The sequence below is a fragment of the Rattus rattus genome, chromosome 14, assembly GCF_011064425.1.
Source record: "Rattus rattus isolate New Zealand chromosome 14, Rrattus_CSIRO_v1, whole genome shotgun sequence".
NCBI lineage: Eukaryota > Metazoa > Chordata > Mammalia > Rodentia > Muridae > Rattus > Rattus rattus.
Window position 1 is genome coordinate 73337215 of NC_046167.1, and position 22185 is coordinate 73359399.

Here is a 22185-nt window from a genome sequence, read left to right on the forward strand (position 1 = left end):
CTTGCTGCCTATGGACATGAAAGTCTTTGTTCATTTATCACATGGTCAGCCTTACATGTGATAGGCTCTGTGTTGGGCCCTAGTCTCAGGGGTAGAGCAACACCAGACCCCAGAGGCTCACAAAACAAGACAACAGTGCACCCCTTAAAACCCCCACAGCATCCTGGATCTCACCCACCACTCCACAGAAGTACCTCAGACAGGGTCCCTGAGACCTCTTGTTAGAGGATCCACTGACCCTCCTAAGGCTGTCTTTGGAGAAATTTCTGCAGCCTCTGACAAGGCTGACCACCCCACTCTGAAATTCTCCGTTCCCTTTCCTTAGGTGACCCCACGTATTCCTGATCTTGCCCCTCAACTAGCTGTTCTGGTATAGGCGTTCCTCAGGGATCCCCACCACCAGCCGCCGCCACCACCCTGTGCCATTTCTCTCTGAGTGATCTCACCTACTCCTCCGTCCCAGCCCCCCAGTTCTCCCAGGCTTTCGAACTCTACAGTCAGCTGCCTCTTGGGCAGCTCCATCTGGATGTCTCACAGCACCTCAGAGTCTTTGTGCCTAAAACAGAACCGTCTCCCACCCTTTCCACAGCCACCTCCTCCCTGGCTTTCCCCAGCTCACCGTTGTTAGCACAGTGTTGCTGCCTAAGCTAGAAACTGGCCTGGGGTCACCTTGGGCTCCTGCTCTTTCTATGCCCACCCCTCGCCACTTGATGTCACGCCTCCTCCTGCTCCTCATTTTGCCCTGACGGGGCACCACACCCAGACTAGCACATCTCTTACCTCGTCCTGGGCTCCTACACATTTAATGAATGAATCTAGAGTTGATTATGGCCCCCGCCCAACTCAATTCCTTCTAAGCGTGGTTTGCTCTCTACAAAGCTCTCTACAAAGCCCTCTACAAAGCTCTCTACACGGCTAATACAACCCACCCCTTGCTGGCTAGCTTCTGTGTGCTTTCCCCTCCTACACGCACTTCTGTATGTGACAGCTACTACAGATCCTTGGCACCTGAACACACGACACTGTCCCTGGCTCATAAGGGTCTCTCTACCTTTCCTCCTGGCTTGTGGTTGTTGCTGTCTGTGCCTCATACACCCCTCAGGACAGGGTATGAGAAGTCCTCACAGCTCAGTGAGGTGAGCTGGTCCCTGTCAGCTGTAACAAAAAGGCAGACAGACAGTGGGTACTCAGTGGCCCCTGCGGTGTGGGCAGCTGCCGGTTCTGCCCCATGTTCCTCTCCGTTGTTGCTGGACTGAGAGAGCTAGTGCCTTTTCCCCTCTCCGCTTTCCGAGTGCCCAGCGTGAGGACTTCATTTTGAATACTCCCCCTCTAGCCGGAATTCACACCATGTGTGTGGCTGTCACCAACACAAGGGGCATCAGGTTCTACGGTCAGCACAGGTTAGTGAGGGAAGTAAGAGTTGCAAGGACGTGGTCACTAGATTCCCTCTTCAGGGTTTCAGCTGTCTGTGAAGCAGTCACACATCCCTCGATGATAAGACACCAATAGGTAGACTCCCCAGAGCACACTTACACCACCCAGCAGCTCCAGGGTCAGGAGGACCGTAATCCTATGGAACTGTCACTGTGTGTTTGTGGAGTATGGCGTCCTTACATAGTCCTTGAAGGGCCTGCGAGTCCGGCCCTGCATATCCTGAAGCTACATCTGTCTGCTTTAGGGGTAAAGTCCCCGATTGTCTCCCCTTTTCCTGTATGAGCTGAGAGGCCCTTCCTGGTATGGAGGCTTCCTGTCCTTGGAGCAGGGACCTCAACGCTGCTCCCCGTGATTTCTCAGCCCTGTCCTTGCTGTTTCCAACACAAAACTCCCCTTTCTCCACACACTGGGACCGCTCCTGGGGCAGAGGCATGTCAACAGACCAGGAGGACCTTGGAGCCGTAGATCTTGGCCCCTGAGGGCTGTTATAGACCCGTCCCTACCTGCAAGGATGGAGACAGTGAGAGGAAGGGACCAGTTCCTAGAGAGGACAGGACCGATAGAGGAGGAACAAGGGGCCTGTTCCGCTGAATGTAGCACAGCTGGACAGAGGGACCATGGGGACGACGGTCATGGGCCTTACATGGCAGGCCTGGAAGATGGGGAAGGTTTTAAGCAGAAAATGCCCCGGTCCCAAATAACGTAACAGGAGGTGGGGTGAGCATCCTTGGAGTCTTCTGCCCTACTTATGCTTCCGGCTGGGTTGCCTCAGAGTCCTGCCTATGTGGGTGGTGGGACGGCATGGCAGTCCTTGAAGCACCTCCGTCCCCAGACAAGGGTAACTAAAGAGGAAACTCATGCGTCCGGCTAGTTCCTGGGGTGTCAGGTATGTGTAGCCGTAAGCCAGGACCCCCTCTGCCGTTACAGGGATCAGCCTCCTCATACCCCCGGATGCCATCCCCCGAGGAAAGATCTACGAGATCTACCTCACACTGCACAAGCCAGAAGACGTGAGGTGTGTGCCCTGCCCTGCCGTGGTGGGGGATTGTGGGGTGGGGGCTGAGAGGACGCCACCTGATGTCCCATCGCTGGAACACCCCCCACCCCAGCCCAGCAACTGCTCTGCCTGTTCTGACCAGGCCTGAGGGGGCACAGGGCGTGAGGCACACTTAAGCTCACCCTGCTTTGCAGCTCCTGTCCTAAGGGTGTCACCCGCCCCACGTAGAGCCCGACTCCTGGCCCCACGGTCTCTAGGACTGGCCACTGACGCCTTTCCCTCTCCGCCCATGTTTCCCCACTTGAGGTTGCCCCTAGCTGGCTGTCAGACCCTGCTGAGTCCGATCGTTAGCTGTGGGCCCCCAGGAGTCCTGCTCACCCGGCCAGTCATCCTTGCAATGGACCACTGTGGAGAGCCCAGCCCTGACAGCTGGAGCCTGCGCCTCAAAAAGCAGTCCTGCGAGGGCAGTTGGGAGGTAGGTAGGGGAAGAGCATCCGAGGCCACCCGACCAAAACACTGGCCCACAGTGGGCATGGCTGAGTCTCCCTAAAACTCTGGCCGTTTCTTAGAGCTGAGGGTGGCCGGAAGACTCTGGGGACTCACACATTGGTTAGGAACTGACCCATGAGGCCCTGCCCACAGGACGTGCTGCACCTTGGCGAGGAGTCACCTTCCCACCTCTACTACTGCCAGCTGGAGGCCGGGGCCTGCTATGTCTTCACGGAGCAGCTGGGCCGCTTTGCCCTGGTAGGAGAGGCCCTCAGCGTGGCTGCCACCAAGCGCCTCAGGCTCCTTCTGTTTGCTCCCGTGGCCTGTACGTCCCTCGAGTACAACATCCGAGTGTACTGCCTGCACGACACCCACGACGCTCTCAAGGTACTGCCGCGCACAGCCCTGTGGGCAGACCACCCAGCCCTAAGCATCCACCTGCCTCGTCCCAGGGGGGCAACAGGGAGGGTTACTCCAACTGTCAGGCCTTGCTGACCACCCCGGGCACTGCAGGAGGTGGTGCAGCTGGAGAAGCAGCTAGGTGGTCAGCTGATCCAGGAGCCTCGCGTCCTGCACTTCAAAGACAGTTACCACAACCTACGTCTCTCCATCCACGATGTGCCCAGCTCCCTGTGGAAAAGCAAGCTGCTTGTCAGCTACCAGGTGAGGCCCACGCCCACGCCCAGAGCTCCGGGGGTTGGAGGGACTGGTGCTGGGGCCCCCTTGATGCCTCCTCTTTGCCCCTCTCCACAGGAGATCCCTTTTTACCACATCTGGAATGGCACCCAGCAGTATCTGCACTGCACCTTCACCCTGGAGCGCATCAACGCCAGCACCAGCGACCTGGCCTGCAAGGTGTGGGTGTGGCAGGTGGAGGGAGATGGGCAGAGCTTCAACATCAACTTCAACATCACTAAGGTGGGCAAAATGGTGCTGGGCCCCCAGTACCGACCATCCCAGAAAAGCTCTACCTCTGGGCGTAGCGACCAGCCCTACTCGCCCTGCCCCTTGTAGCTTCTTCCAAGTGTCTGGGGACAGAGGTGCAAATGCAATATGGGGAGTGGGAGGAGGTAGAGTTGTCCTAAGGCTCTGGAGCACTTCCCCAGTAATGGACTTTGCACTGGGCCCTAATGGATAAGCAGGAGCAGGAATCTGACAGAGAGGGTGGGAGAAGGCATTTGGGGCAGCAGGCACTGAGGTGAGAACGGTGAACGTGGATGGTCAGCAGAGCAATAGCGTTGGGACAGGAAGACTGTCCCTGTCGCTGACTGTGGCCAGGTCACTACACCTCTGAGATCCAATGAGCAGGACACTGGTGCACAAGGGAGTGGACACCCAGCGCTCCTGCCGCCCCCATCGTCTGGGGGTTGTCTGGAAACTCCCTCCGCCGAGGCGGCAGTGGTCAGAGTTCTAACTAGCACCCGTTACATACGTCCCGTAACACAGGACACAAGGTTTGCTGAATTGCTGGCTCTGGAGAGTGAAGGGGGGGTCCCAGCCCTGGTGGGCCCCAGTGCCTTCAAGATCCCCTTCCTCATTCGGCAAAAGATCATCGCCAGTCTGGACCCACCCTGCAGCCGGGGCGCCGACTGGAGAACTCTAGCCCAGAAACTTCACCTGGACAGGTGGGTGGCGCTAGGCAGAGGGACGCTGGCTGAGCAAGTGAGGCCGGGTTTACAGTCTCTGCGCCCCAACCTCTAGCGTATCTGAGGGCAGCCTGGAGTGAGGCCAGGCCACTGACAGACTGTGTCTTCTCTCCAGCCACCTTAGCTTCTTTGCCTCCAAGCCCAGCCCTACAGCCATGATCCTCAACCTATGGGAGGCACGGCACTTCCCCAACGGCAACCTCGGCCAGCTGGCAGCAGCTGTGGCCGGACTGGGCCAACCAGATGCTGGCCTCTTCACGGTGTCGGAAGCCGAGTGTTGAGACCAGCCAGGCCGGTAATGCCTACATTCTCACCAGCTTTGACACCTGCCAGGGACAGGCAAAAGCCAGACAGGGGCCCTTCCCCCACACCCGGGGAGAGCTGCTTGGACAGGCCCCCTCCTGGCTGAAGTTGTCCCTCGATGCTGGTCCTTCAGACCCTGCCCAAACTCCATCCCTCCATGGCCTGCCCGGCCAGGTTGGTCTAGCCACCTGCTCTCACTCTGCCCTGGTCCCAGGGCCCAGAGTAGACAGTGCCTGGAGCCTGGGCTGAGCCTCGCCAGCCCATCTGTGTGTGTGTGTATATGCGTGTGATGCTACCTCTCCTCCTGTCCCTTGCCAGGGGCCCCGCATACACACAGCATGCACACACATGCTGGGCTTGGGACACGGCCCCCAGAGCTCCTGCCTGAGGTGGGCCTTATGCAAACATTTCCGTGCCTGCTGGGTAGGGGTATATTTGAGGGGCCTGGCTTCAAGCCTGGGGGACTAAGGGTCCCAGCCGGACAGGGGCTGGCCCTTGGATTCAGGCACACAATCACCACACAGGCGTGTGTTCATGCATGCCTTGTGTGCTCATCTCACACGGACCCCCCCTCCCAGGTCAGACAGGACCCTCCCCCACGACACACATCTCATGCTGTGCACCTGGAGGCCGTTCACGTCTCTCACGCCCGGGGTGTCGGCACACATCTGCCTCTCACATGCTGCCCTTCTCCCTCCCACCCAACCGGGGACACCTGACGGCTCCTCCCTGATCCTTTCCCCGACCCCCCTGGCCTCGAGGTGCCCTGCCCAGCGGGGCGTGTGAATATGCAATGGGAGTCCCAGGCTGGGCAGTGGCAGGTGTGTGTGCTGTGGCATGCCGGTCCCCGGGGCTGGCCAGTGCCCCCGTGTGGGGCCTGTCGTGTGATGCTTGTGTCCTGACTCTGTCTTAAGTGCACCCGTGCACTTACACTTGGCCTTATGTACACAGCCCGGCTGCCGGGGCACGTAGGGATTTTAGCGGATGTGAATGTAAATAAATTATATATATATATTGCTAACCAGAGTGGTGCTTCTCTCAGAAAGCCATTGGGTGTGGGCGGACGGTTATGAGGGCACCACCCGTGGGTTTCTTTGGGAGTTGTGACCCGCCAGAGGGTCAGTGTGGGCTGAATCCTTAGTCCAGGGAGATCCCAATTGCTCTTGGAGATTGTCCTCAAACGCGGGCCATCTGGGTCAGGCGGCAAGCGACAGCAGTGACCAACGCTGCCCCTTTCCCAGACCCATCCTCCGATTGCAAAAAGGTGACTGTGCACTGAGGGGCTAGCTTCCGAACTGTCGCTGACACCAGCCTGGAGAAGCTGTGAGGGAAGGGGCTGAGGTGAGCCCAGCCCGGCCCCCCTGGCCATGCCTCCCACCCCAACCCACCTACCCAGACTCACTGGGGATGTAGCTTGTAGAGCGTCCCATCCACTCCCACAGACACTGTCAGCTCCTGCAGGCCCCGGTTCTCCCGTATCTTTTCCACCACTGCAGCCACACCTGCCCCGCAGAGTTGGGCGGCCCTGCGGGACACAGCCTGGCACACCTCTAGGACCATCAAGGCATCATCAGACGTCAGAGTCAGCCCCAGGTCCTCCAGGATGGCTCGGACCTGACGCAGGGCCAGGCTGTCGCTGGGGCCAGGAAAGAACAGAATAGAGAATTGGCTCCCCCCCCCCAAGGTTTCTCCCACTTCCTCCTCCGGAATAAGGGAACCAGAGGCATCCATCATACCCCACCCCCATCCCCCCAGAAACAAACTGCCTTGCCACGCAGGTACCTCTCAATCTCGGAGAGAAACTTGGTCTTAAAGATGTCCCTGGTCTGAAGGCATTGCGTCTTCTGGCCCCGGAAGAGAACTCCAAGACTGGTTAAGTGCAGGAGGATATGGCGGACGATCTCCCCCAGGTACATTCCGCTGATCATTTTCTCAAACCTGTTTGAAGGCAGGTGTGTGCAGGCCCATGCAACAGAGGACCCCATTAGCCTTTCTCCCCAGCCCAGTCCACCACGGCCTGGGCCTAAACCATACCTCTGTTTGCCTGGGTTGATGGATGCCTGGTCCACGCTAGCATCAAAGCAGGTGCCGAGCATGCTCAGTGAGCCGTCATCCCCAAAGGCACCCCACTCCATGTTGATACACATGTGGCCCGAGTCCCCGGGCACACTCGCCACATTCCGGAGTTCTTCCATATAGCAGGCGTTGGTACCGGTTCCTACAGACAGGCCAGGGTCAAGGGATTGGGGCTGCTTACGGATGCAAAGCCCTTATGGTCATTCCCACATCAAAACAACAAAATTCAGACCCTTTCTCTTATCTCCCCATGTTCAAAACCAGCCCCTGCTCCTGGCCTCCCTCTCTGACATCATCAGTGCCAAAGCCTCAGAACTTCCTCTGTACTCCCTCCCGGAGCCAACATCAGTGCGTCTCCCATGCTATCCAAAAGGGCTCCTATGCTGCCATCGACCAGGTCATTCCCAGGGGGATGCGTGTGGCTCCACTCTAATGCTGGGAAGATGTAGAAGTTTCCTGATTGCCCAGCGTGCCTTTAATCAAAATGACAGGAGCGGGCCAGGAGCCGAGCAGACAGAACACTGACACAAGGATTCCCCCACTGTCTGGCCAGAAGTTAGGCAGTGGATGGCTTTCTCTGAAGTACTTCCACAGGTCCTCATAGAAACAAAAACAAGAGCATCGTGAGAGCACTGGGGCACAGGAGGCTTTTTGCCTACAAGGCTCAGAAAAGCTACGCAGAGGAAGGGATATACGAGAAACAAAGAGGAAGAGACACCCCCTCCTCTTGCGCATTTCCAGCTCTGAGTCGTGAGCCCCTCAATAGCCCCACCTGGGATTTCTCTAATAGTTTACACCTCTCCTAAGCACCTACTAGCATCAGAGCCCGTGTTCAAAAGTCTCCCATCCGTGACAGGCCACCAAGTGCTCTAAAAGAAGCCTCCTTTAAAGCATCATCTCCCACTTGTTCAGGACTAATTCCTGTCTGATCTTAGCCTGTCTGCCCTTGTGAGTGCAGTCAGAGTTAGCTGTTAGAGCCACAGGCTGTTCCGGGCTTAATCCCCTCTGGATGTTCAGTTCTGAGAAGGTAGAGCTCCTTTTCCTTTCTGTGTCTTCCGGCCCCTTTATCCAGACACCGGGTAGCCCCAGGGTAAGAGCGTGCCGATGTCTTAGACTCTTGACATCTAAAGAACCCTCACGAGTCACTGACCAGCCATGCCCTCCCATTTCAAACACTGAGTATACACCATGACCCAGGCAGTGTACTACACAAGGGCCCCTTCTCATTCTGTTCTCTCTTTTTTTTTTTTTTTTCGGGGCTGGGGACCGAACCCAGGACCTTGCGCTTCCTAGGCAAGCACTCTACCACTGAGCCAAATCCCCAACCCTTCATTCTGTTCTCTTAACCTCTTGACGTAGGCACCGCCATGTCATACCTTGAGGTGAAGGATCAGACTCTAGTGAGTTACCCAAGGTCAGACAGATGGGAACAGCATAGCCAGTCTCACAGAGATGCATTTACCAAATGGGAAAACTGAGGCTCAGAAAGATCCAATGACTTAATAGTTAAATTGGACTAAATGCCCCAGTTCCAGACTCCTAGCTCAGTGCTATGGCCCAGAACTCAATTGGGTCATACAGAAAGAATCCCATATCCCCAAGGTCAGAGAAAGGTCCAACCTCAGGAATTAACAAAAGGCAATGAATTATCAGACACTAGAAGCAGAGAGGGCAAGACCCTCCTTACCGACAATGAGGCCCATCTCACAACAGGGATCATCATAGCCACAGGACATCATGGTCCCCACCGTGTCATTGACAATGGCAACCACATTCAGCTCCACTGCCTGCATGCAAACGGATGCTGCTAGTTGCCGGGCAACATAGTTGCCATGGTAACCAGCACTGGACTCAGAGGTCTCTATTATAGAGAGCCCCTTTGCTCCCCTCAAGGAAGAGAATGATACTTTGCTCCCCTCCAGGCCTGTCACAGCCCCCAAAGCACCCCTGGAGGTAGATTCCTACCTGTCTGCGCCTAATGGCTTCCCGTAATAGATACACAACATCTTGGCCCTCGCAGCCTGATGCATTGAACCCCTTAGTCCAGTTGAGGAGGATGCCCTGGGATGGGATTAAGCAGACAGAAATGTCACTCTGCCTCCCAAACTCCGTATCCCATCAGAAGCACACCATCTGTACCCTTCCCACGGAGGGTTGAAGGCCTTGCTCTCTGCACCTCTCAAGTCCCTGGGAAGCTTTTGGTGTGAAGAAACCTATTAATAAGGATTCGACCTATGTTCCCCATTATTAGTCCTAGAGTGCTCGGGGGGTCTGAGAGTCCGGCTGTTTTAAGACGTTTGCCTAGAAAGAAGGGCCCTTTGTAACTGGGTAGGAAGGAATAGAGCTGGTAGAGTGTTTGCTGCGTGTAGGAAAGAGGAAAGATGGGGAACCTTCAGAGGCTCAAATGTCAGCAGATCCCACCCTTTCTAAGAAAGAGTCACTTGGAAGGGAGGGGTTCTCAGAGTTAGGCACAGCCATCTCAGTGTGAAACTCGGCAGTTGTTCCAGGAAGGTAAAGCGTGAGCAGCAAAGGCAGAGACCCGGGCAGGATGGGATGGGGTGCGACAGACACATTTTTATTGTGAGCAGCTGGATTAGAAACAAGGAGCGGAAGTGCACCTGGGAAAGGGCTACACTGTTTCCTCGTGTACTTCTAAGGGAGAGGGGAGAAGAGTGGGAATTGACCTCAGCTGTCAAAGGAATGCAGCACTGGGCAGGAACTCCCACAGACAAGTGTTCAAGGACTGAATTAAATCCCCAGCAAGAAAATGGGCTCAACACACAAGTTATATTCAGTTACAAAAAAAAAAAAAAAAAGTCAATTGGGCCACATTTTTGCATACCCAGATTTGTACGCTGAGACATGCTTCTTGCGTCTTGTGAAGAACAGTTAACGGAAGTGAGTGTGCTTTACCTGTACCCAAACAGACTAGACAGAGAGAAAAAGCTGCAGCACCACCTAGACCACGGTGTGAAAGACAGCAGAGGAAACAGCTGTGGTCCGTAGAAGTCAGGACAGGAGCACAGGGGGAAAATGACACACGCAGGCTGGTGGATAGCTGCAGACCGTGGTGGCCGTAAGACAGCCAAGGAGAGAGCAGAGGTCTTCAAAGGCAGCAGGCAGGCTCCTCAACATGAGATGCTTCCAGACGAACTAGAGATGTTGAGTTTCCTGGAAGCTTGGACAAGAGGCCTAAGATAGGGGTTTCTATGCCGGACTCTGGGGTATGCTTGAGAGGCCGGCTATACGTGTTAAAGGACGTGATGAGCCTTGAGTAGGTCTGACCTATGACTATCACTCTGCCACCTAGATTAGGCATACAGCACTGTGTCAAGCTTAGAAGGGAAGAAGCATGTGACCTCAAGTCTCTTCTGAAGAAAAGAACAAATGCTGCTCCCTGAAGGCTGAACACCATGGTGTAACACCAGGGGCATGGGGGAACTAGGCAATGTATCTTCCGGTCAGCACCAACCTAGGCCAGTGCCGTCTCAAATGCCTCCTAGCCAGACACGGGCACAGCATCTTCAGGGATTGCCAGGATTGCATATCGTGCAGCTCAGCAACGCTGCTCCCCCTTACTCAGACTTCTCCTTGGCCTCCCGCCCGCTCTTAAAGGACACATAGATCATACGTAGGCCCTTCGGAATCACTTCTTGAACTTAATTCTTACCTGGTCCAGGCCAAGCTGCTTGCAAGGAAAAGAGAAGGTGAAACCCAGGGGTAGGCTCTGTCCGCTAAGGCCTTGCCTCTTCTGGAAGTCCACGATGCAGTCCACAATATGATCAAAGAGCTGCGGGAGAGGGCATGTCAGGGGATGGACTCTCTCCCGCCTTCTCCACCTCTGACGGCAAGACCCGAACTGTGAGTACCTTCTGTCCAGAGCCCTGGGCTACATACTCAGGAATAGAGTAGACCTGGTTGGTGATCTGAACACTGCCCTCGGCCACGCGTACCAACAGGACACGGAAGTTGGTGCCCCCTAGGTCCAAAGCCAGGAAGTCACCTCGTTCTGTGGGACAGAGGCACTCGATACCAGGAGGAAAATGGCGGCTCCAGCCCCACAACACCCTGTAACTCACAGGGGCCCACACCCCAGGCCCACTCTCAGGCCACGAGCTCACCGCTGCCATCGGGCGTTGCTCGGACGTAAGTGGGCAGCATGCGGAGGGAGGAGCTCTCTCCTTGAAGCCCCCTGATCATGGCTTCCCGCATTTGTGCCTGCACCGCTGTCAGCTGCTCCAAGCTCAGCTGAAATGGTGCCAGGGTCTCTTCCAGGATGCGCCTGTGGGTAGCCAGGCGGGCTGCCACAGCAGTCACCATTGCCACACCCCGGCCACCACCATCCACAGAGGGGATGAAGGAGACATCACACTCTGGGGCCAAGAGCATTACCGTCTCCTTTAGGATGCGGAGGAACCTAGGCAAACACACCAGGCGCGCTCAGCTTGGCATCTGAGCGCTATTTAAAATTTATCATTTATCATTTTAAATTTTATTTTTTTATTAGTTATCGTATTTATTTACATTCCAAATGTTGTCCCTTCCCGGTTCCCTCCTCAACCCCACCCCACCCCCCCCCCACCCCCCCCCACCCCCCCCCACCCTGTATGAGAATGCTCATCCACCCACCCACTCCTGCTTCACTGCCCTAGCATGCCCCTACGCTGGGGTATTGAGCCTCCACAGGACCAAGAACCTCCCCTCCAATTGATACCAGATAAGGTCATCCTCTCCTACATATACAGCGAGAGCCATGGGTTTTAATAGAATTTTATTTTATTAAAATTTTTTAATAAAAAAATTAGTCCTAAACCTGTTTCTTGGTACCAACCATACATCCACTGCCCTCCCTGCCCCTCTCCCTGGCATGCATAAAAAGAAACGTTTTTCTCTTTTTACATGCCTCCTGGCTCCCCACAACCTAGACTAATTCTCACTCTGCCATTCACATCCACTCGCTCGCACACGGGGTACCAGAACGCCCTCTGGATGTATATTATAAAAACACACACATCCATGCTACCCGCTCACACAGGATCCTATTCCCGGAATACCTGGGGTGCCATTCGAACACTCGCCCTCCAGTGGCCACGGCCACGTGCAGTGTCTGCTGCTCCCTGCTGTGCCGGAGGCGGGATAGGACTGCAGCCAGGGCAGAGGCACAGAGCTGGGCAGCTCGCGTGCACACAGCCATGCACATGCGCTGCACGAGCTCAGCATCTGAGGCCTGAGGGCTCAGACCCAAGCCCTGCAGGACTGTGTGGACGTGGGCTATCCCAGTGGCAGGGCTGCAGGGAGGAGGGTGAAGACACATGGGATGCTGATCTGGGGCTTAGGGAACTTAGTAGCTCCCCATCCCGCCAAAGTCCCACAACTACCTTGGAGAGGGCCTTAGCCTCTTCCAGACAGACTCCCCTCCCTTACCCCTGTCTAAGCCGCAAGCCCCCCTTACGTACTCCTCCATTTGGGCCACATGTTCCAGGAGGATGCTGTTTTGACTCAGCAACGCAGGAGAGGCGCAGCCACCAAAGAGGACCCCGTGCCGGGACAAGTGGACCAGCACCAGCCTTACCAGCTCACCCAAGTAAAGGCCGCCAATCATCTTCTCAAACCTACAGGCGGAAGGAGTGACTAGACAAAGCCCTTCCTGAGCCCCCAGCCCACTTGAACCCTTAAAGAGAAATTATCTTCTTTGAGGTCCCAGACTGAGGACTCCAGAGGCAAATGGCCTCCCAGAGGACAAGTGGGTTTAGCCTTTCTAACCCTTTGGGTTACACTCAGGGACCGCTTAGAAAGGCAAGCGGACCCAGGAAAGCAGGTAGACATTTTACTCGGCTGTTCCTGACTCTCAGCCACAACCGGCCAGAGCTGACTTGAAGGATCAGAGATTGAAAACTCAGGGTTCTAGCACTCTGAGGCCTTTCTTTTTGAGTCTGACCTGGGACACCCTCCCCCCAAAGGCAAGCTCGGAGGGATAGGAAGAACAGGGATAGAACAGTAATATGGCAGCCTAAAGCAGAGTCAGGGAAACCACTGCCGGGCCACCACCTCTGAGCACCAGGAACCAGGGATTCGTGGTCCAGGGCATCGTCGAAGGTGGTCAGTACTGGCCCTAGGGCCTCTTCGTCATAGAAGGAGCCCCACTCGATGCTGACACAGGTACGGCCTCGGTCCTCATCCAGAGCTGCCACGTGCCGCGCTTCCTCCATGTAGCAGGCATTGGTACCAGTGTCTGGCAGGAAGGACCCCATCAGAGCCTGCCCACCAAGCAGCTACCACCCTTTATTCCAAACGGCCCTTGGCTCACCTACGATAAGCCCGACTTCACATGGCCTGGTGCCCAGCTCACAGCCCATCATGGTACCCACTGTGTCATTCACCATGGCTACCACATCAATATTGTAGGTCTGGGCAATGGAGAGAACGAGGAATCAGAGCCAGTCCCGTGCTCCGGGCTCTCCTTCCACCCCCTCCCCCAAATCAGCTTCTCAGGGTCACAGAGAGCTCCTCCCTACAGGACCAGAAAGAAGGTCCCATGGCTGAACACCTCACCCACACCCCGGCCTGGCATCCCAAGGTATGCCTTGCAACCTGGCTTCTAGCCAGCACATTGCGCTTAGCGTAGAAGGACCTGCCCTTCTAGAGCGTAGAGATTCTGACAAGCGCACTTCTCTCACGTTGGCACTTCTGCAGGCCCAGCTCAGGCCCAAGGCCTGCTGCTCCTTCCCTGCACCCCATGCTGCTACCGGAGTTAATGTCACACGGGGCAGGAGGGGGAAGGGAGAGCAATCTTTTATTAGAATGCTTCCCCTTCTAGAGCATGAAGATCAGGTTTCTTTTTTGGTTTTGTTTTTATTTTTCCCATGTCCTGTTCCCCTCTTCAGCCCCTCCCCCAGGGCATCATCTTATCGGAGTCATTCTTAGCTTACTATGGAAGCAACATTAACCCCAGGGTCAAGAGATATAAAGGCCGTGCACAGGAGAAGAAAGCAGGACCTTGCAGAAGCTCAGGCATAGCCTACAGATGTCAAGCCCAGGCCAGCAGGGGCAGCTCTCCAGCATCCTGACCTTCACTTACCCCCTGCCTCTGAATGGCATCCCTTAGCAACTGGACCACATCCTGGCCTTCCACACCACTGCACCTAAAACCTTTTGTCCAGGAAATGAGGGTGCTCTGGGAGCATAAAAGCAGAGTTATTTTTCTGTCCCAGGGGCTGTCGTCTCTTCCTGCTCACTGACCCCATATGCCCCCCACCTCACCTTGTCCAAGCCTGTCTGGTGACAAGGAAAAGAGAAATTGAACCCAAGCTTCAGACCCTGATTCTCCACGGGGTATGCATCCAGGAATTCAGAGAGGCAGCGGGCAGCAAAGTCAAAGAGCTGTGGGAAGGAGATGAGCGCTCAGCTCTGACCACCTGAGCCCCAGCCAGCCAACCAAGTCTCAAGCCCCAGAGGATACGCATGGACTGCTCACCTGCTGGCCAGCACCTAGGATCACCTCTTGAGGGATCACAAACTCCCAGCTCCTGGTCTCCACGCTGTGTTCCTTGGTGCCCGTCAGTGTTACCCACAACACACGTAGTGAGGCTCCTGTGGCCCCCAGCTCCAGCACCAGGAAGTCTCCTTGCTCTACATGGCAAACAGGTCATAGACAGACAGACAGTTGGCAAGGCCTACCTGCCTCCCAGAAAAAGCTTCCAAAGTCTGAAGCCCCGTTAAAGGGGCCTCGGAGAGGGTGGACAGAGGTAAGGAACCTTCCTCTTCACCCCAGTCAGAGCACATTCTCCATGTCTGGCCTCCCACCTGAGTCTGTGCTACCCACCGGTGCCATGTGGTGTGGACCTCACGAATGTGGGCAACATCCGGACAGAAGGAGCGGGACTGTCCTGTCCCTTCAGTGCCTGCTCCATAGAACGCAGAAGACTGGCTTGGATCTGCTGCAGCTGTGTCATGGTCACCTTGAATTGTTGCAAGCATTCCTGAACCTGGGAAGAAGCAAAGCAACTTTGGGGAGGGAGCCGTTCTCCGCAACTTCAGCTGGGACAGGACTGTCCTGCCCAACTCACCCCCTGCCTTCTTAGCCCTCTGCTTCCTGGAGGCTGCCTAGCATCCCGCTCCATTCTCCTCGAGCCTCACTGGTCTTCCAGGCCCCCTCCTAGCAGCTTCTCTCACCTTGGCTCCCTTGCTGTTCAAAGCTTACTCCATGCTCTTGCCCCCTACAAAGGTTATAAGGAAGAGAAGCCACCTCCCTCTTGGTGCTCCGTATCCTGGTGACTTCCTCTCAGCTCCTGCATTCTCTACCCTGGCCATCTAGGTTTTTTTTTTTTTCTGTAAGTGTAAGGTGAGGTGAAGCCTCTCCTGCCATGATAACTGCTTTCTTGTTCTCCAGGACAGGAGTTCTGTAGCTGTGTCTCTGAAGTTATTGATGCGTGAACAAGTCATGAAGAAACTTCACACTCCAGGGCTGGCCTCTCCTGACCTCCTCTCGGAGTTGGGAGCCTGAACAAGCCCACCTCAGGAATACAGAGACTGCAGACGTTGCAGCTCGCTTTCCCGTCTCTCGGCCACTCTCCTCAACTGTTGCACTGTTGCAAACACTGCCTACCATGCAGCTCAACAAACCTTGCCCCTGCCTCCTGCTGACTCCCCTGTGGAGGACAGAGTCAGCATTGTCTGGCTGTGTAAGGTTCTGGTGGTGGCTACAGAAAAGGGCAAGGCAGGATTAGAAGGGTGTTACTGGGGGGGAGAGTCACATGTTTGGACATGAGTGGAGGAGGTCTTACAGGTGGTGGCCTACGTGGAGGAAGAGAATGGACCATCTAGAGTTCTGAGGGAAGAGAACGAAAAAACGGTGTTCCCAGGAGCAAGGGGATGGCGTTGGGGGAGCATTGGCGTGGGAGTGGATCAGAGTCTGAGGGGAAGGCTGAGAGGGTGAGAGAAAGCAAAGGATGTGCCAGCCGGGCTCTCACTCTCCCAGAAACTCAAGGAATAGGGAGATTGCAGAACCTTGGCTCTATGAAGAAACGTCCTTTGGATGACCCTCTTGTTCGTCCACCAAGAAAGACCCGCCGTTGACTGGCAGCTCGATAGGTCCATCTTTCCCCCAGGTTAGATCTTCCTAAGGCTCCCAGTCGCCTGTAGCATGGGAATTCTAGTCTAAAGATTCGTTGTCCCAAACGACCCAAATCTGTGAAGGAACTTAGAACTCTAAAGAGAGCAGGGGTGAAAGGGGGGATGTGAGGAGGACTCAACCCCAACCCCTCTTGATGAAGCCCCAGCGAAATGGCTCCCTGAGGAGGCCAATGATCCTAACCGGAGTCCGAGACTTCCCATAGATGCTTCCATTGGGACAGATGCTTCCAGGCACTAGGAGTGCTTGTTTTTGTGTTGTAAGTGAGGAAGCCTAGGGTTGGAGGACATAGGCCATCTGCCCAGACCAAGGGGATCTGAAGGCACAGGGTAGATTGTGAATCAGGTGGATCGTACTGCAAAGATGTTCCCATTTTCATGGGAAGTTTGATAAAAAACAAAACCAAAACCAAAACTATTACTTCCTCTGAAAAGAACCAAACATGATTAAAAAAAAAAAAAAAAACCTAGACAAAAAATAGCAAGAGAAATCTTCAGTCCTCACTCTGCCCAGGACCACGTAAGCAGCTGGCTCTGAACAGGTCTCGGGATTTGTTCACTGGAGAGTTGGGGTGACCTAACAATTAAAGGGGAGATTGCCTGATCAACATAGTAAATTCCAGACCAGCCCAGGCTACTTTAGTGAGACCCTGACCCAGCAGGGTGGGGATTTCAGTGTCCATGAAAGTGAAAAGGCATTATTCAGATAGGGAGTGTTTTAGCATTTCGGGATAAAACCAAGATAAAACATGGATGAGTTAATGGCTTGGGCAGATTAATGGTTTTCTTCCTCTTTTCCCCCCTGGGTCAGAGTGAGATGGTCAAGGGGGGAGACCATGAGATGAGCAAGTCCTGACCCTGACACACACACACACACACACACACACACACACACACACACAAAGAGAGAGAGAGAGAGAGAGAGAGAGAGAGAGAGAGAGAGAGAGAGAGAGAGAGACTCTCTGGTAGACTCCTGTGGGGTATAAACTATCCAGGAGAAGTAAGACAAACCTCTGCCTTCTGCCCGACTGGGGCTGAGAGTGAAGCCCTCCTTCATGACAGTGGGGAGAGACACACTGGAGTATGTGTGAATTCTGCTATGGCCTCCATGCTGATTCTTCTAATGAGCTTGCTGTACCTGTCAGTCTCCCTCCAACACATCGGTCACTTGTTTGAGCAAGTGACCTCCTCGATCAAGTAACAATACAAAGACAGCAAGGATGCTGTGAGGACTAAAATTAGCACCAGAGCAGTGACTGACACAAAGGGGATGCTCCGTGAGGGCTTTCTTCAGTGCCCGAGACACAAGTATCCTAGAGGGCCTGATTCTACACCTTTAGATAACAAAAAGAGACTTCTACAAAGTTCTGACAAGGGCCTAAGAGATGTAGCTGGATACCGACGGCATGGGATGGTGTGTGGGGATGTGTGGTGATGTGTGGTGACCGCCCTCCTACCACCTCCAGCCATGGGAAAGGATTCCAACGTGAGGTCTGAGTGCTGAGTGCTGTCCCTGACTGTAGAACATTTGGCGTCCCTGGGAAGCCTCCAAAAGCCATAGGAATTATGTTAAACTGCAGGTACATAAAACAAAGCCCATACAGATTTGGGTCTGGGTCAGGGGTAGGGTCTTTAGAGGAAGAGGGTTGACGACAACCAGAGAACAAGCCAGGGTGAGGTTGTCCTTGCTCATTTCCAGGGCCCAGTTATAGGCTGAACGCAGAGGAAATGTTCACAGCAGGGTCTCAGGCACAGGTTGCACAAAGGCATAGGGGTGTGTGCGTGTGTGAAATTCAGTGTCGGTAAAGCCACAGCAGTTGAAAAGCAAACCTAGTAGTCAGAGGAAGAGAGAAAACTAGAGAAACCGCAGGGAGTGGTCCAAGAAAGCCTCCATTGGCGTTGCCTCTGGACAGGCCCTTTATCTCCACGAGGCTTTTTCTTTTTAATTCGAGGAGAGCACTCAGATAAGTTATTTTCCTCTGCTCTTCTGATGAGGAAACAGAGAAGCAAGAGTTATGAAATGGTTTACATAAGCACTTTCTGTTCCAGGATGTGGTAGGTGAAGACTTCTAAATCTTAGTCAAGATGAAGGGGAAGGCTGCAGACGTAGTTGAGTGGCAAGACACTTGACTGGCATTCGATCTTCATACCACTAAAACCACACATGCAAACAAACAAACAATGAGACAGGAGGAGGAGGAGGAGGAGGAGGAGCAGGAGGAGGAGGAGGAGGAGGAGGAGCAGGAGGAGCAGGAGGAGGAGGACAGATAAAGGAGAGAGAGAGAGAGAGAGAGAGAGAGAGAGAGAGAGAGAGAGAGAGAGAGAGAGAGAGAACTGACAGAACTGACTTCTAGGAAAACCTCAGCTCTTAAGCCCGTGTATAAGAACCGTGAGGACAATTCAGCACTGCACTTATGACTGGTGCCTGATTGTAGTGACCATGTGAGGGAACTGTGCCAGAGAGACCACAGAAATAGGAGAGAAAGGGACACGAGGACATAGCTTCCAGCCTTTAATATATACGTGAGTGTGCTTGTGTGTGTGTGCTTGTGCATGTATGTGTGACTGTGCTTGTGTATGTGTATAGGCGTGTGTGTGTGTGTGCACGCGCGTGCAGATGTGCATGTGTGAATATAGTATTAACCTGTAGAAGGAAGGCTAAGAAATGGTAGGATTGGATGGTAAGAGAGTCTGGAATGCAGCCAGAAGGATACATAAATCATGAAATGGGTTATAAAGCTAATTTCTGAAAGTTTCATTTCTACAGTAGTTTCTTCCTTTTTCCACTTCCTTTCCGTGGTGGATAAATCTGTAAAAGTGTGATTTATAGTGAAAGTATAAGCTTTTCACAATGGAGTCCTTTATTTTCGAAGAAAATGGGGAGGGGCCATTCAGGCTCCGTCAGCTCTTGTAGGACTGCTCCAGCATCTCTGTGGCAAGCTGACAAGAGAGGCACATTTACAGGTGACAAGCCTCAGTGCAAACTCTTCATCTTAAACTCAAGTCGCTGTACACCTCTGAGCCCCGCCCCCACACCGGTCCACACCTTGCAGTTGTTTGGAGACTCAAAGAACAGAGACACCAGATCGGAGATGAAGAGCTTAGAGTACCGGAAAGAGGCCGGGGGTGTGAGCCCAGCAACCCACATCTCTACTCACCCTATCCTTGATAGCCTTAAACAAACACAGGATTGGTACCCAGTGCTCCGCTTACCAGTTCTAAGCTACCTGAGGGCCTTGGAATGCCCTCCTGGGGGCAGCTTGAGTCTCTTTCTCCCGGGTGCAGACCAGAAGGCTCAATGGCGGCCATGTTTCCACAGTGGGTATTGACTACCTACAGGAAAAAAGGGATAGCTGGACTCAAGATTGGTTAGTCTACAGGCTCCAAGGGGCAATAACTCAAACCCTCGATTTCTTTCCTTCCAAAAGGAAGGAAGAATGGAGTTGTACACAGTTGGAAAAACGTCTGACCAGTGAAGATCCTTCAGCGATCCAGGAGGAGTCAGCTGTTTTCCAGAAGCCTGTGTAACAATGTTTCCCCTTCTGCCCAATCCTAAACCTTTGGAGCCCCTCTGACCCTGGTTTCTTTCCTTCCTTGACCCCTGAAGTCTACCGTGGCTGCCCTTTCTGAGTCTTTATCAGTAACTAACTCTTCTCCTGTGCCTTTAAATACACAGGACAGTTTCCAAGCCTCCAAGGACAGTCATGCCTTCCTCTCTACTCCGTCCTTTTTACCATTAAAACTCGTGCGTTGGAACTCCCAAATGAAGCACTTGCAAGCCAAATGCCAATCCCAGCAGTCTGTCAGCTCTCACTTGCAGTGTAGTGGTCACTTGAACTCAGCAAAGGCAGATTCATTTCTCCACGATCCTTCCACAAATCTCCTGCCCTCAACTTGGCTAGAAGCATCAAGAGTTTTGCTTAAAAGAGAGCAGTTACTCGGGACCTAGCTGGAGCTTTGAGAAAGAACTTTCTTGCCTGTCCTCTCTTTCCTGTCCCCACAACTACTGATATTCCTGCTTCTGCATGTTGAATCTGGCTCACGCTGTCATGGCTTCTCCTGCAGACGGGGCAGAACTCAGTGGTGCTATTGCAAGACCCTCATGTGGCCTCACCCTAAGCTTTCTCTTGCTCCTCCAAACTCCACACATGCTCACTTCCTGTCTTCTGCATTTTAGTCTTCACTTAAGTTGTTCCCCAGTGGGAAGGGCTGGCCTCATAACCTTGTGATGTCTGAGTCACCTCTGCACTTCAATTCCAGGACAGGGTTGGGTAGGGTTAGACCCGGGGCTCGCGCCTGTAAACCTGGCACTAGGCTGGCTGAGGCAGGAATACTCTGAATTTGAAGATAACCTGGGCCGCATAGTGAGACCCTGTCTCCAAAGGAGGCAGTAATTTGGTAAACCAAGAAATTTTTTTCTGACAAGTCTCCCCTAAATTATATATACCAACACTTAGTTTCCAAATTAGTCAGAAGAGAACATACATCCTAGTAATCATTCACGCACTTACCTGCTCATGAGCTCAACGTTCACTCCACACAAGCCAGATTAGGAAGCTACCTGTGAGGAACCCTAGGATTTAAACTCCAGGTTCATGCATTCAGACCTTTCTCTTCCTCGAGTGAAAAACATGTCTCTACTCCTCCATCACCAGAAACCAGTCCAAAGTCTACTTCTGTTTGAACTAAGGGCTTCTTGGATTCCCTTATCTGAATCACACATGGTTCAAAAGTGCTCTTGAAGGGTATTCTAGGGACCCTTCCTGAGGCTGGGTACGGCCATCACCACTGAGGACCTCCTTTAGCCATAGGATATGCCAAGGGTTTGAGATGAGGCCCTCAGGAATTAAAGGAAGTGCTCACCTGGGGGGATTCAGAAGTTGATCACCTTCCTCAAGTCTCAGCTCCCGAATATGACGACCACGGTGATCTTGGACTAAACTCAGAAGTGAAGCTCAGGGTCAATTCCCCAAGCTCCACCCTCCTCTTTAGCCACTCAACAGAAATATGCTAATTCATGAACATGTACTTCCCTAAAAATCTACCCCTGGGCAGGACCACAAAACAGCAAGATGACCACAGGAAGTTGAAGGCCCAAGTAGGTTAAAGACTCCAAAATATTCTCTCGGCAGTGCTAGGAGCTTAGTTTGTTTAATAAACATGAAGTTTTCAAGTTTTGGGAAAGAAGCAGAGACCAACCAGGAAATATGTGGTTGAAATAGGCAACTTGTCAAAATGTAGTAAGCAGAACTGTGTAAGAAGCAATGTAGGAAGCTAAGAGGAAGGACCGTCACTATGACTCTGCAGGAGAGTGGGCAGGGCAAGTCGGTGAAGTCCTTTCACAAAGAAGAGAACATGTATGCAGTGGTGTGTGTGTGTGCGTGTGCGTGTGCGTGCGTGCGTGTGTGTGTGTGTGTGTGTGTGTGTGTGTGTTTCATAGATTTGGGTACAGCTCTCAGAACTTACTGAGGATGCCCATAGTTGGGATACATGGCAGAAGAAGTAACACCCAGACCAAGAAGTCTAGACTAAAGAGTGTAAGGCAAGGCGGGGCGAGTGGTTTGCCTGGAGGTCTTCCCTTCTGGAACATGGGGTTCTTTTTTCTTTTTAAGATTTATTTATTTATTATATGTAAGTACACTGTTACTATCTTCAGACACACCAGAAGAGGACATTGGATCTCATTACAGATGGTTGTGAGCCACCATGTGGTTGCTGGGATTTGAACTCAGGACCTCTGGAAGAGCAGCCAGTGCTCTTAACCGCTGAGCCATCTCTCCAGCCCAGAACATGGGGTTCTTAAGCTTCTGTGGAGCAACTTTACTGGTTGCTACACTGTTTTTCCATTTAACTATTCTCCTGAAATACAATCTTGGGGAACTAATGTGTGTGTGTGTGTGTGTGTGTGTGTGTGTGTGTGTGTGTGTGTGTACGTGCGTGCGCACGCGCGCACGTGTGCGAGCGCCGTGATTGGCCACCCCCAATATACCAACTAAAGAAATAAATTATAATGAAAAGCAATGTGCATTGGAAAAGGGACAGAGAAAGGGGTCCAGTGACCTCCAGGATTCTCTGCAAGGTACTTAGAAGAGTTTTATGTTCAGCGAAAGA

The 22185-nt window shown here is 53.4% G+C and overlaps 2 protein-coding genes across 5 annotated transcripts in view; one reads left to right on the top strand and one right to left on the bottom strand.

Moving 5' to 3' along the window:
• The window catches only part of Unc5a (unc-5 netrin receptor A), a 55699-nt gene extending 49809 nt beyond the window's left edge, over positions 1 to 5890 (top strand). For both annotated transcript variants that reach the window (XM_032884664.1, XM_032884666.1), the window contains 7 exons: positions 2362 to 2449; positions 2738 to 2906; positions 3074 to 3307; positions 3434 to 3583; positions 3674 to 3838; positions 4367 to 4545; positions 4682 to 5890. In XM_032884664.1, the coding sequence (XP_032740555.1) occupies positions 2362 to 2449; positions 2738 to 2906; positions 3074 to 3307; positions 3434 to 3583; positions 3674 to 3838; positions 4367 to 4545; positions 4682 to 4847 (1151 nt within the window). In that variant the 3' untranslated portion in view covers positions 4848 to 5890. The remainder of the gene's footprint in view (positions 1 to 2361; positions 2450 to 2737; positions 2907 to 3073; positions 3308 to 3433; positions 3584 to 3673; positions 3839 to 4366; positions 4546 to 4681) is intronic.
• Hk3 (hexokinase 3) lies at positions 5867 to 20995 on the bottom strand. Of its 3 annotated transcripts, XM_032884661.1 has the most exons (19): positions 20938 to 20995; positions 19288 to 19407; positions 14768 to 14930; positions 14420 to 14574; positions 14206 to 14325; positions 14024 to 14119; positions 13253 to 13352; positions 12994 to 13177; positions 12402 to 12557; positions 12000 to 12233; positions 11067 to 11362; positions 10815 to 10954; positions 10616 to 10735; positions 8911 to 9006; positions 8633 to 8732; positions 6904 to 7087; positions 6652 to 6807; positions 6272 to 6505; positions 5867 to 6190 (listed from the first exon to the last, which is right to left on the bottom strand). In XM_032884661.1, the coding sequence occupies exons 2-19, from the start codon at positions 19381 to 19383 to the stop codon at positions 6046 to 6048; spliced, it is 2775 nt and encodes a 924-aa protein (XP_032740552.1). In that variant the 5' UTR covers positions 19384 to 19407; positions 20938 to 20995; the 3' UTR covers positions 5867 to 6045. The 3 variants fall into 3 exon arrangements, with proteins under 3 accessions (XP_032740552.1, XP_032740554.1, XP_032740553.1); XM_032884663.1 differs by lacking the exon at positions 20938 to 20995 and having other exon boundaries at positions 6042 to 6190; positions 11067 to 11227; positions 14768 to 14924; positions 19288 to 19383; XM_032884662.1 differs by lacking the exon at positions 20938 to 20995 and having other exon boundaries at positions 6042 to 6190; positions 14768 to 14924; positions 19288 to 19383.
• Positions 20996 to 22185: the final 1190 nt, after the last annotated feature.

Excerpts from the sequence above, each read along its gene's own strand:
- Hk3 (XM_032884661.1), bottom strand. The coding sequence starts at position 19,383 with ATGGCCGCCATTGAGCCTTCTGGTCTGCACCCGGGAGAAAGAGACTCA. Across the intron at positions 11,363-11,999 it reads GTGTTCGAATGGCACCCCAG|GTTCCTCCGCATCCTAAAGG; the intron begins GTATTCCGGGAA and ends GTGTTTGCCTAG. Across the intron at positions 7,088-8,632 it reads TGAGATGGGCCTCATTGTCG|GAACCGGTACCAACGCCTGC; the intron begins GTAAGGAGGGTC and ends GCCTGTCTGTAG.